This window comes from Salvia miltiorrhiza, chromosome 2 (genome assembly GCF_028751815.1).
Source record: "Salvia miltiorrhiza cultivar Shanhuang (shh) chromosome 2, IMPLAD_Smil_shh, whole genome shotgun sequence".
Taxonomy (NCBI): domain Eukaryota; kingdom Viridiplantae; phylum Streptophyta; class Magnoliopsida; order Lamiales; family Lamiaceae; genus Salvia; species Salvia miltiorrhiza.
In genome coordinates, this window is record NC_080388.1 from 33,149,081 (window position 1) to 33,161,570 (window position 12,490).

General features: G+C 39.4%; 1 protein-coding gene across 1 annotated transcript; it reads right to left on the reverse strand.

The window, feature by feature from the left end:
- Window positions 1-9,193: 9,193 nt before the first annotated feature.
- Window positions 9,194-12,019, reverse strand: LOC131012076 (uroporphyrinogen decarboxylase 1, chloroplastic-like). The gene is made up of 6 exons (XM_057939986.1): window positions 11,862-12,019; window positions 11,612-11,751; window positions 10,656-11,038; window positions 10,284-10,568; window positions 9,704-9,939; window positions 9,194-9,532 (listed from the first exon to the last, which is right to left on the reverse strand). The coding sequence occupies exons 1-6, from the start codon at window positions 11,882-11,884 to the stop codon at window positions 9,364-9,366; spliced, it is 1,236 nt and encodes a 411-aa protein (XP_057795969.1). The 5' UTR covers window positions 11,885-12,019; the 3' UTR covers window positions 9,194-9,363.
- Between the last annotated feature and the right edge of the window lie 471 nt (window positions 12,020-12,490).

Sequence of the window (12,490 nt, forward strand, 5' to 3'; positions counted from 1 at the left end):
GCACGCCCAATTTAGGATTGTGGTATCCAGCAGACGACGACATCAAGCTCACCGGATATTCAGATTCAGACTTCGGTGGATGCAAGCTTGATCGCAAATCAACCTCCGGAACATGTCAATTCCTAGGCAACAAGCTCATTTCTTGGTTTTCTAAGAAGTAGACTTCAGTCGCCACCTCTACAACTGAAGCTGAATATGTTGCTGCCGGAAGCTGCTGCTCACAAATCCTGTGGTTAGTCCATCAACTAAAGGACTATGGGATCGACGAAAAAGAAGTTCCTATCTATTGCGACAGCTCCAGTGCTATTGCAATCTCCCAGAATCCAGTTCACCACACCAGAGTAAAGCATATTGAAATTCGACATCACTTCATTCGTGATCATGTCGAAAAGAAGAATGTCTCTGTGGAATGGATTCCCACTGCTATTCAGCGAGCGGACCTGCTGACCAAGGCTCTTCCAGAAGAGAGGTTCAATGATCTATGTGCAAAGATCGGCCTCATCAACCCTGAAGAGTGATGCTGTGTTTGAAGATTTTCTCAAACAGTCATGCTGACTGGTGGTCAACCAACTGCTACTTCTACGTTCGCCGACGTGGAAAGCAATGAAGTCCGAATGCTCATCTGAAGAAGAAGTCATCCTGATGAATCAACCAGGATCACGTGGTATCAACTAACTACGATGTTCAGTTGATCAGTAAGTATTTTAAATGCTTACCTTTCAAAATCAGTTATTTCAGTTATGAGCTTTAAGTTTTTAGTTCAAAATCTTTTCTCTAACTGATCAGTTTCTTTCAAAAACTTTAACTGATTGTTGGAATTGTTGGAAAATGGAATATCCGAGAAGGACAAGATTTTTATAAAGTGAAAATCTGTTTTGATTGAACTTGTCCTGATCTTATTGACAAAAATCTTTCCAACCTTTGTGCCTCTGCAATAAAATTTCTTGAAAAGCTCATTGACATGACAGTATGTAATGATGCATTTCAACTTTTTGAAGACGCAGTCCCTCGCAATGACGGCGGACGCGAATTTTCTCTTCAATTGCATTTTAGGCACAATTTTCGAAAAACCTTTCATCTTCTTACATGGTTCAAATCTTGTCTATTTATACCATGTTGTCTTCAATATTTTTCTGCATCAACTAACAACTCTCCACAGCCTTCACTGTGAGAAAAAGTTTCAATTGTTTCAAAAGTTGCAGAGAAAAATTTGTTCTGACTAAAGGAGAAATCTATGACTGCAAAGTCATGGAGTGGAAGAATGACGCTCACATACTTGGTCTTCACCGGACCCTTCCACTGGACCTCAACGTCTCTCCGGCGTCAAAGTTTGCTCTACCCTTACTTGTATCCAGCGAAGCGAGCGTCTTCTATCCTCATGCCCGGTGCATCGGATTGAAGTATCTGTCTGAAATAACACAGACTTCATCGTCTTCACAAACAGACCTCTCGTCCACTGTGAAGCTTCGATGCCAAGCAACAACAATAAGCAGGAGCTCGTTGTCAACCGGTGCAACATCGACAGTGTCTATCATCACGATAGCCACTCAGTCGATTTTCCTCCTCCACACACTTCTCCTCTGATGCCTCTTTCTCTTCACCATCAACAACCATCTCCTCAACCTCCTTTGGTTTGCATGATTGCTGCTCTCTTCTTCAACATCTCGAGAGCCATGCAAACCTGATCCCACCCCGTTCTCCGCCTCCTTCATCCCTCCTCTCCTCACTCTTCATTTTTCTTTTCTAAACCCTCCGCGTTCTCCGTTTACCTCTGACCCTCAGCATCTTTCTCTGGACCATTCTGCGATTCTGTTTCCACGCAGTGGTCTTAGCTTCATCCTTCAGTCAAAATCCCACCTTTTGATGTTGCCAAAAAGGGGGAAAATTCTTAAGATACTTATTCTCAAAACACTGAAGACGATCAAGCAAAATGATCATCCTATTTCTTCAGGATGATCATGAGGAAGATTAACCAGAGGAAAAGACCTCGATTCAACGGAAAACAAGTGAGAGTGGAACAAGCTTAGGAACATGAAGACACGAAGACAGAAGATAAAGATCAAGAAGTTCAAGGCGCAGCCAAGCAGACTGCTGGAGTCCATGGGTTTCCCATGTTGTTTTTGTTTTGTTTTTACTCCAATGTAAGTCTTGCTCTGTACCTCGACTGATGGCTTATCAGTCCTTTTAATGAAATGAACTTCTTATTGATCTCAACCTGAAGACAATGACTCTTTGTCCAGGCTCTGATTATGGTTTTTCCGTCTTCTTTTTGTTCTGTTTTTAGAACTGTTTTCGTTCTTACTCTAAGTACAAGTTTTTAGATTCTATTGTTAAGGGGGAACTGTTTTCACCCCTTGTTTAGAACTTGTACTGTGAGTTCAGTCTTTTTGCTGTCTAGAACTGCTGTGTGGTTTTAGCATCATCAAAAAGGGGGAAATTGTTGGGAACCTTGTGGATTATCCTAACCCTTGTTTTGATGATACCAAAATTCATAGGACTTATATGTAATAGACTAGAATCGTTTTGAACTCAAGTGTTAGAGTTCGTTTCTAGTTTAGTTGCGGTGTCGAAGACTGAAGACTGAAGAACGAAGAATGAAGACTGAAGACTGAAGACTGCAGACTGAAGACTGCAGTTACCAACTGAAGTATCAGTTGAAGAATCAGTTGAAGACTGATTATTTAATGCGCGCAAAGAACTGATACTAAAGTCAAGTATCAGTTGAACATTCCTCCTAGGACTGATCTTCCAACGTTCAGAGGAAGCCACGTACGCACAAGTACAGCCACATTAAATGCAGAGATCTCAGAATATCTTATCTCTGCAGAGGTCATTCCTATCTGGTGGTTACTTTTCAGAGATGTCACATCTCCTGTCCATCAAAGATAGTCGTTTCCACACAGACAAGGAACCTCGAAGATTGAAGCCTCAGCCCCAATTCGAATTGCTCTCCAACGGAAGAAATCTTGAGGACGATTTACGCCAACGGATCTATTCAAGAGTTCTCCTACAAATAGTGCTCGAGGATCACTTCAACCTTCACCGATTCAACGACATAAGCTGAAGCTTTGCCGAAATTGCTACTCAGCCTAAAGCTTAACCGCCCCAAAGCTTGAATCGAAGAAGAGAATTCCAAAGCCAAAATCAGTCACTATTGATTACATACATTCTCTTAGACCCTAGGCATATATCTGTTTACCCAGAAGCCAAAGGTCAAACTTGCTTCAAAGAACTTGTTCTTTGTAAGTATAGTTGGCACTCGTTCAAACCTCCCCCCCATAAGAGTGTTTGAGTGGTTCGGAGTTCAGGAAGGTACTCTGAACTCTGAGTGAAAAGTCTGAGCACGAGGTGTGCTTAGCAGGGAAATCCTACGCGAGTTGTGTGGGTGCTAAAGAAGGGTTTTCTTCAGTTTACGGTTGTGTGCACCAGGCAAGCACACGGGTACGGTTTGCAGTGCACCAGTGAAGCACTTGCGGAGTGGATTGTTGGTCTGATCAACCAGCCGTGGATGTAGGAAAGGGTTTTTCCGAACCACGTAAAAGTCTCTGTGTTATTTACAGCTTTCAGTTTTACATTCTTACTTGTGCTATTTCTATTGATAAAACTGAACACTGAATAACTGCAAAGAGAAACCTTAATCCAACTATCTGCTCCACCGAGGCTATTACAAAACGAAGTTTAATTTCCGCTGCGTATGATATCTATCTGACTGAACTATCCTCTGATAGTAAGGAAGAGTGATATCATCTCTATCTTAGCAAACACGACTGAAGCCCTTACTTGGATCAGTTAAGTTCCAGCAACTTAACTGATAACTCATTACTGAAGAGCTTTCAGTATCAGTCGTCAACCCTGTTGGTCAAAACTGATTTCAGTAAAACAGGAGTCCTTGTTTGCGTGTAAAGTTTCGTTTTGATCTCTGACTGAGATCCCTCTGATTGAGGACAGTAGATTGTTGTAAAAATAGCCTATAAGTGTATTCCCCCCCATACACCTATTCGAGACCCCCCGGACCTAACATACATCTAACAAGACAATGCTAGATCGCACATCAATGACAATGATGAAGAATTCAGGGCCGCTGCAACGAAAAATGGGTTCACTATAAGAATAGTACAGCAGCCACCAAATTCCCTTGACTGTAATGTTAATGATTTAAGGTGGTTTAGGGCCATCCAATCATTACAAGTGGAGACATCAGCTAACACACTGGATGAACTTATTCATGCAGTTATTAACTCTTTCAACAAGCTTGAAGCTAACACATTGAATAATGTTTTTCTAAGTTTACAGGGATGCATGATTGAAATCATGAAGATAAGAGGGCAAAACTCCTATAAAATCCCACATATGGGAAAATGAGCATTGATTAGAGCAGATCAACTACCCAAGAATTTGGAGGTACCTATGGAATTGGTGATTCAATGCCTTGATTACCTTAAAGAAGCTGGATGCAACGAAGAGATGGTTGAAATAATGACCATTCTAGGTTTGTAAACAAGTTTTAGGGAGAAAATGATAGTCTTTTTGTAAAGTCCAGTGACTCACTTTAGTTTTTTGTGGAAAATGAGTCTTTTTTGTAAAGTCCAGTGACTCAGTTCAGTTTTAGGGATGAAATTAGTCTTTTTGTAAAGTCCACTGACTCATTTCAAATTTAGGGGTGAAATGAGTCTTTTTGTAAAGTACAGTGATCATATCAATTCACAAGCACAAGCTGTATGTAAATTAGATTATGCTTTCAATTATGCATTCATGTTAACCCAAACACAAGCAAACAATACCAACAGAGCAGATATGGAACAACTATCAGCCATAAAATCAATTTCCAAACAGAAGCAAAACCCAGCACAATGGGTTATCAACAACAATCAGCAATACCAACAGAGCAGATACCAAAGAGACTATTATCATCATCAATCAGCAATACCAACACAAGCAATACGAACACCACAGCCACCAACAATCGATATTAGAGGCAGATATTGAAAGACCATGGCGTTCATCATCGGTCTGGACATTCACCCAACCCTCCTCCTTCATCTGCCGCTCAGCCTCTTCGACGGCCGCATCCCAGGTCTCACCTTCCTTCGGGAAAGGAAAGTAAGGATCCACCAAGTCTTCCTCATTTTCCATCGAAGACATATCATCGTCGGATTCCCAATCAAAATCGGCGCTCCAGCCATAAGATCTACCACGAATCCAGTAAGGATCGGTGGAAGATTTACTGAGAGATCCACCGGCAGATTTACAGAGAGCTCTGCCATCGACGAGCCGTCCACCGCCGGCGAGCCCTCTGCTCTCGTCGGTCATTGCGGTGGGGGGAAAGCGAAGACGAAGAGGGATATGGAGAAAACATACAAATCGGAGTTTCTTCGGTCTTGGAGGTGGAGATCGGAGTTTCTTTCGACTTCGAGGTGGAGAACGGAGAGGGATTACGAGGTGGAGGTCGGAGATTCTTAAGGATTAAATCAACGGGAGGGCGATTCAAGGGCCGACGAGGATTCACCCAACCATTCTCATCCGAAGGCGGCATGGATTCCATGGGCGGCCGTCGTCGACGGTGGCGGCTGAAGTTAGTCGGAGGTTTGAGGCAATTGAAGGCGGCGATTTGCTCAGAGAGAGAGAGAGAGGCAGAATACTAGGGTGGAAAGCAAGGATCTCAAAATGAGGACATAGGAGAAATGAGGCGAAATGTTTTGCTTCCAACTATTGCCTTTTTTTTTAATGCGTTTATTAGATTAACTTAAGCACAATTAAGACCCCTTATTTTTTTCCTAATTATTACCCAAAAAGGAAACGTGTCAAGATTCATGGGACGGCCCAAAAAAGAAAACATGTCAAGACTCGTGGGACAGAGGGAGTATAAAATTAGATATTTTTAGTATTGACCCGATAAATTATATACTGCTCTTTACATTCTCTCTATTACTTTATGATGAATCTATTACTTGGCTTCTTTGAGAATAAATCCAAGTTCTGGTAGAGAATGGTCGGATCTATGAGATTATAAAAGTCTGAATAATCAAGAAGCCTATATTTCTAATCAAATTAATTCACACAATTTTATAAACGACTGGAGCTTTACTCCATTTAATCACTAACACCATTATAAAATGAAATCGTTATCGTTATTTCACCCGCAATAACATTTAACTATTATATCAAAAAGGGTCCAATTAAGCCAAAAATCATTAACTTTTGGTCAATTTCCAAAGTTGTCATGAACTTCTTTTTTTTATCAAAAAATCCCTAAATTTAAGAGGTTGAACAATTTTTCCACACTTTTTTTTGAAGCTGACATGACATTTTTAAGTGACCTGAAATATTGCATGGCGTCGCCGAACGGGAACCAAAACGACGTCGTTCAGTTGGGGGAAGGGGGTAAAACAACATCGTTTTGAGCCAAAACCTTTCTCTCTCTCTCTCTCAATTGGGCGAAGCACGGCGGCGGAGCCTCCAAGATTCCCAAATCTGGTGATGCAATTGCCTCCCAGATTCCCACAGCTCAAGATCGCCTTCTTTCTTCCATGGCTCCCATGACTCTCCACTTTACATCCCAACCCTTCATTCTTCCCATTTGAGATCAAGGATCTATAGGCCGGAGAAGTCGGTGGCGCCGAGTCGCCGACGCTAAGAGAGGGGGAGAGCGCCAGTAACGAATCGACGACCATCAATTGGGTGAGAATCGTGGATTCCGCCGCAGCGACCAATTGAAAGAGGTAATTCCGCCGCAACAACCAATTGGAGCCGGCTGAAGATAGAGTTTGTTTGGACTTTCGACGGCGGCGACGGTTCAAGGGGATTTCGCGACCTTCTGAATCAGAGTGTGAATGTGTGTGATTTGCGCGTGTTCAAAACGGCGGTGGAGAGAAAGGTGTGGTGGTGGGGGAGGGCGGCAGCAAAGGGCCAAAAAAAATTATTTTATTTTATTTTCTTTTTTTGTTTATTATTTTTTATGTGTCAATTTTCGGTCCACATAGGTGTCATATCAACTCGTAATTACCAAAAATTATCATGTCAGCTCGGAGTTTCACCGGAACAAAAAATCATGAAAAAATTATTCAATCCCTTAAATTCAGTGAATTTTTTATTTAAAAAAAAAATTCATGACAAGTTTGAAAATTGACTTAAAGTTCATAATTTTTGGCGTATTAATCCTATTAAAAAATACATGTCATTTGTCTTAAAAAAAAGGAGGAAATGAAATTCAGAAACTACTACTTTCTATCGCGAGCTTCATCGTACAATTTATAATTTTTGTTATGAGCTTAAAGATATTTGTTCAGTTCAAATTAACACTATTATATTTTTAAAAGTCCATAAAAATGAAAGAGAAATTACGTAAAAACTTTAACAGCAAACCCCCAACATAAAATATTAAGGGCTTCCAAAAATTGACGAACAAGAGCCGCCAAAAGAGAAATTACGTAAAAACTTTAACAGCAAACCCCCAACATAAAATATTAAGGGCTTCCAAAAATTGACGAACAAGAGCCACCAAAAGAGGGAGGATCTCGCTCGCCGTTGAAAAGTGTGTTCGTTGCGTGGGTGTCGGCACGACCCGTCGTCTCTATACGATCATTGACGAGTCGCCTCAGCACCCCCGACAGGACGGGTTAACCCGATCGAACAACCAAACTCTTTGTTATATACAGCTCTCTTGCTTTCCTCTCTCTACCGCTTTTCGATGTGGGATTATGCAACATAATCTTACAAAATTCACTCTATTTATGTGGCTTGCCACAACCTTATCTTTGAGATATATCCAAAAGGTCAAACTTAATTTGTGGGTTGGGTGTCTATATGGCAAGCCAAGCCAAGCCCAACAATGGCGCATAATTATTAAATTTTGTTGGACAGATATTTCTACTAATTGAATTTTTTGTAAGCCATTTTTTAGAGATAATTTCAAATTGAATTGCATCTGTTGCCACTATTGCAAATTCGCCTCAAACTGGACTGTTTTACTTAAAATCTAACATTATGATTAGTAAACTAGACTCTTTGAAGCTAAATTTTAGATAAACTCAAAATTGGCTGTTAAAATGATTGAATGCCGTTGGTATGTTGGAGATAGAGCTTTCCGATAGTTCAAATTACAATCTCAAATATACGACAATACGAGAAGACAATTCATACAATATTTTTTAAAATATCTCAATCAATTTTGATCTCGATGCTAGATAGGTATCTAATCTCGACTTCAAACCTGTACAAAGAGATAAAAGTTTCTAATTTGCTACAATTCGAAGGTTTGGTTTCAATAGACAATTTAAAGTTTATGTTATTTTGAGCCCCGATTTACAGTTTATGTTGAGTTTGCAATAATGCCCACATATTGAGATTTAATTTGCCATTATCTCCAATTTTCATATACTCCCTACATCCACCAAATGCACTCTTTTCTATTTCGAATTCTTCCACCAAATGCATCCTCATTTTTAGTCAATATATCACATATCTCACTCTTAACAAAATAAAACTCTTACTCTACTCACAACATACTCAACCAATTTATTAAAACTCGTGCTATAATCAAATAAGATACGCTTGGTGGACTGAGCGAATATAAAATATGGATCCACCATATGTCAATATTTAGTGGAAATCTTTATTCCAATAATGAACTTCTTGTCATGTACTCCCCCCATCCACAAAATGAGTACTCATATTTCATTTTTCGTCCGTCCACGAAATGAATACTCATTTTCTTTTTTAGCAAGTGTACCTCACACATCTCTTTAATTAATACACTCAAAAAGTGGAACCCTTAAACTATTCACACTACACTCCATACATTTCTTAAAACTCGTGCCGTCCACAAATGGGTACTCATTTCGTGGATGGAGGGTGTAATTTTTATTCGAGACCTATAATATGTATATATTCTATTCATATATATATCATATGTTCTATATTCTAGAGCTACAATAAAACGTAACCGGTAACTCACACAATACTTCACGTATATTATAGACTTCTTTATTAGCCACGTTATTATAATTTATAACTACATGGAAATTCAAATTTCAAAATAAAGCTGCTTTTACCAAGGAAAGGATATCTATCCCTAGCAGAAACATGCCATAATAAAACCAGACTATTACTTCTACTTAAGTTCCAATTCAGTAAAAACTTCAAAAAAAGAATCCATATTCAATAAATGGTTATGCAACTTGAGGCACCAAAGAAGTTGAAATAATGAAATTTGAATAAATATTAAATAGAGTGGGATCATCATGCACAAGTGCATATGATTCTTCGATACAATGATGAATATTACCAAAGACTAAGCTGCCAAAAACCTGATTAGTTAGCTCATACCTGGGTTGAAAGGTCTATTTGTACAATGAAACTGAAATCTCAAGCTACCATATTGGGCTCTCCAACTGCATGGATTTTGACTGGGGAATCAGAATCAAAGCTTCTTGCAACGTCGAAGAAATGAGCCACTGCTTCCTCCGGAGTACCAACAAGAACTCCATGGCCCAGGTTCAGAATGTGGCCCTTCATCCCTGCATTGCTTACGACCCTGACAAACCAGAGCAATACTATCAGCTTCAGCAAACAACGAGCACAACTTGATAAAGCTCTAAATACTAGTTTTAATTTAAGTCACGGCTGATTAGAATACATATTTAACAAGTAGACGATGCACAACAGAAACTGTTAGATTCATAATCAGTTAAGTTCATTGACGAACCTTTTGATTTCATTGGTTATGGCAGGAAGAGGAGAAAATAGACAGGCAGGATCCACATTTCCTTGTATACTAATGTCACTGCCCAACCGTTTCCTCCCATCAGCCATATCCACCGTCCAGTCGAGCCCAATCACATCAACACCAGTTCCTTTCATCCGTTCTAGGAATCCACCATTTCCATTGATATAGAGCACAAGAGGGGTTTGAGGGCATTTCTGCTTGACTGTTCTCACTATCTACATTGAGAACATAAAGGTGTTTAGAAAGACAAAGAAATACTAAGAAGAGTTTTAACGACGTGCACCAAGGCTAGAGTAAGATTACGTTGAGAGCGCCAAAACCCGCCAGACACCATGAACAGAATCATGAAAAAGTTAAGGCACTGCAAACTAAAATACACCTTTATGCTTTTGTTAATTAGTTAGTAGCACACCATCAAACAAAAATTAGCTCCGTGCTCAAAGTGATGATAGTGACTAAATAAAATGTTACTCAAGCTGTAATAAACACATAACTTTGCACGTAAACCTTTAATTTTTTTCATATAAAACTATTAACCAACAAGCAAAATGCAAGTCACCTCATCGATATAAGGCTTAGACCACAGCTCCCACATATGAGGTGGCAATTGGCCACCCCATGAATCGAATATTTGTATGCAATGAGCTCCAGACTCCACTTGGTAGATGATGTATTCAGCTATTGCCTTTGTTAGATGAGACAAAAGACTCCTTAGCAAAGCGGGTGCTGTATGGCACATGCTCTTTATTGTTGTATATGTTCGAGTCGTCCCACCTTCAACAATATATGTAGCAATTGTCCAAGGAGCTCCAACAAAGCCCAAAACTGCAGCCTGTTCCCCTACCTAAAAGCAAAGTATCAGAAACAGCCCTTTCATAGGTACAGATATATTCATAGACAAGTTAGTCATCCATGAGGGTGCCATACCAACCTGTTTCCGCAATATCTTAAGAGAATCTCCTACAAATTGCAGTTGCTCCAGATCGATAGGGTGCAGTGCTTTCAAGTCCTGTTCAGAACGAATGGGAGACTGTATAACGGGACCTCTCACCTCCTCTATGTCAAAAGGAACACCAAATGCAGGTAGTGGAGTAAGTATGTCAGAGAAAATAATAACTCCATCGGGACGGAAAGCTTCCCAAGGCTGCAAAGAAATTTGCACAATGAGATCAGTCGTCTCTGATCTCTCTCTGAAGGATGGATATTTCTCTGCAAGCTTTCTATAAACAGCCATGTACCTTCCTGCTTGACGCATCATCCATGCAGGAGGTCGGTTTACTAGCTCCCCTCTTGCAGCCTTGACCAACAAAGGATCTGCTTCCATTTGAGAAAATCAAAAGTAAATAAATAGATACAGAAAAATCTAATTCACCCCATGCGTTGCACCGGAACTCTCGAACTTGATAGGTAATGAGATTTCAGACTTAATAGTTCTAAAGGAATATATGTAGACTCAATGATAAAATTCCTTTTTCTTCTACTCTAACTATGCACATAAGAAATCCTAGATAGTAAAATATTAAGCTTATAGACCTAATCAGACGAACTTCAAGAGAAATTATGGGGCAAGCAGATCATTTAGGATTAAAAGGATCATTTATGATGAAAAAGATGAACTTCAAGAGAAATTATTCATAGTTCTTACAAAATAATGAAGATTGATTCCGACATTATTCTTGCAATAATAGTAAACACCTAAATGCCAAAGTTTCATACAAAATGATACAAGATCACGATATATAATTAGAAAAAAACAAATTCCAATACGCTGCCAACTATGGATAAATAACACAACCTGCATTTACAGCAATAATCCTAAATCGGGAAATCTCAGTCCTAATTTCACGCACAACACACACACACTGCACAATTCGGCAGGAAAGGTACCAGATGAAGAAGCAGAAGCGTGTGCGGAGATGAATGAGCGAGATTGCTTCTGAGATGACGCGGCTCCACTGAAACTTCCGGGCACAAAATTCAGGGGCGTAAACAAGCTCGAGTATCTCCAGCCCACACCGCAGCAGGAACTGCACGCAGAAACAATAATTGGCGAAATTCGATTCAATCAAGGAAAATACTGGAAATGAGGAATTGTGCATATAAAGAGTTGAGATAAATTTGAGAGAGCTAAGCTTGCCTGCTAATGGTGGAGAAGCCCATCAAAGGAATTGTGATGTGCGTGAGTTGTCGCTGGATTTGTCCCCCGCCCCTTATCGCCTCAACTTCTGTTTTCTTAGGTGAAAGTGGAGTGTGATTGATTGCAGACAGACCATTGATAAACCATTTTATGAGTTTTGTTTTATTACAATTTGGTACGCCAATTCTCTCAAATACTTCAATTGGTACACTAATGTTTGGATCTCTATGAATTTGTTTATTTATTTTGGTCCTCTCTAGAATTTGGCTCTTTCACTTACGCGTGGGGAAATGTGGGAGGTGGAGGATTTTACTAAAAGGACGCGTTTACTTTGTTTGTAAAAATTTTATTAGAAAATGATAAATAGTAAAAATTTAAAAATATTATTAAAAATTAATCTATATATTATATAAAGAACCAATTTAACAGTATTCAATTTACCGTCATTTTTTTAACAGAATCTTCTTAAATATTAACGGCAGTTAATTGAAGTTATATGCTGATATTTAACAACAATTTAAAGATAATTCACTTTTCTCCATTTTCTTAAACGAACTATCCACTACGCCCATTAACAAATAAACTGCAAGAATCCACTACTTGAAGTTGTGACGAATTACTATTGAAAA

Excerpts from the sequence above, each read along its gene's own strand:
- LOC131012076 (XM_057939986.1), bottom strand. The coding sequence starts at position 11,884 with ATGGGCTTCTCCACCATTAGCAG. Across the intron at positions 9,940-10,283 it reads CTAAGCCTTATATCGATGAG|ATAGTGAGAACAGTCAAGCA; the intron begins GTGACTTGCATT and ends TTCTCAATGTAG. Across the intron at positions 9,533-9,703 it reads ATAACCAATGAAATCAAAAG|GGTCGTAAGCAATGCAGGGA; the intron begins GTTCGTCAATGA and ends CTGGTTTGTCAG.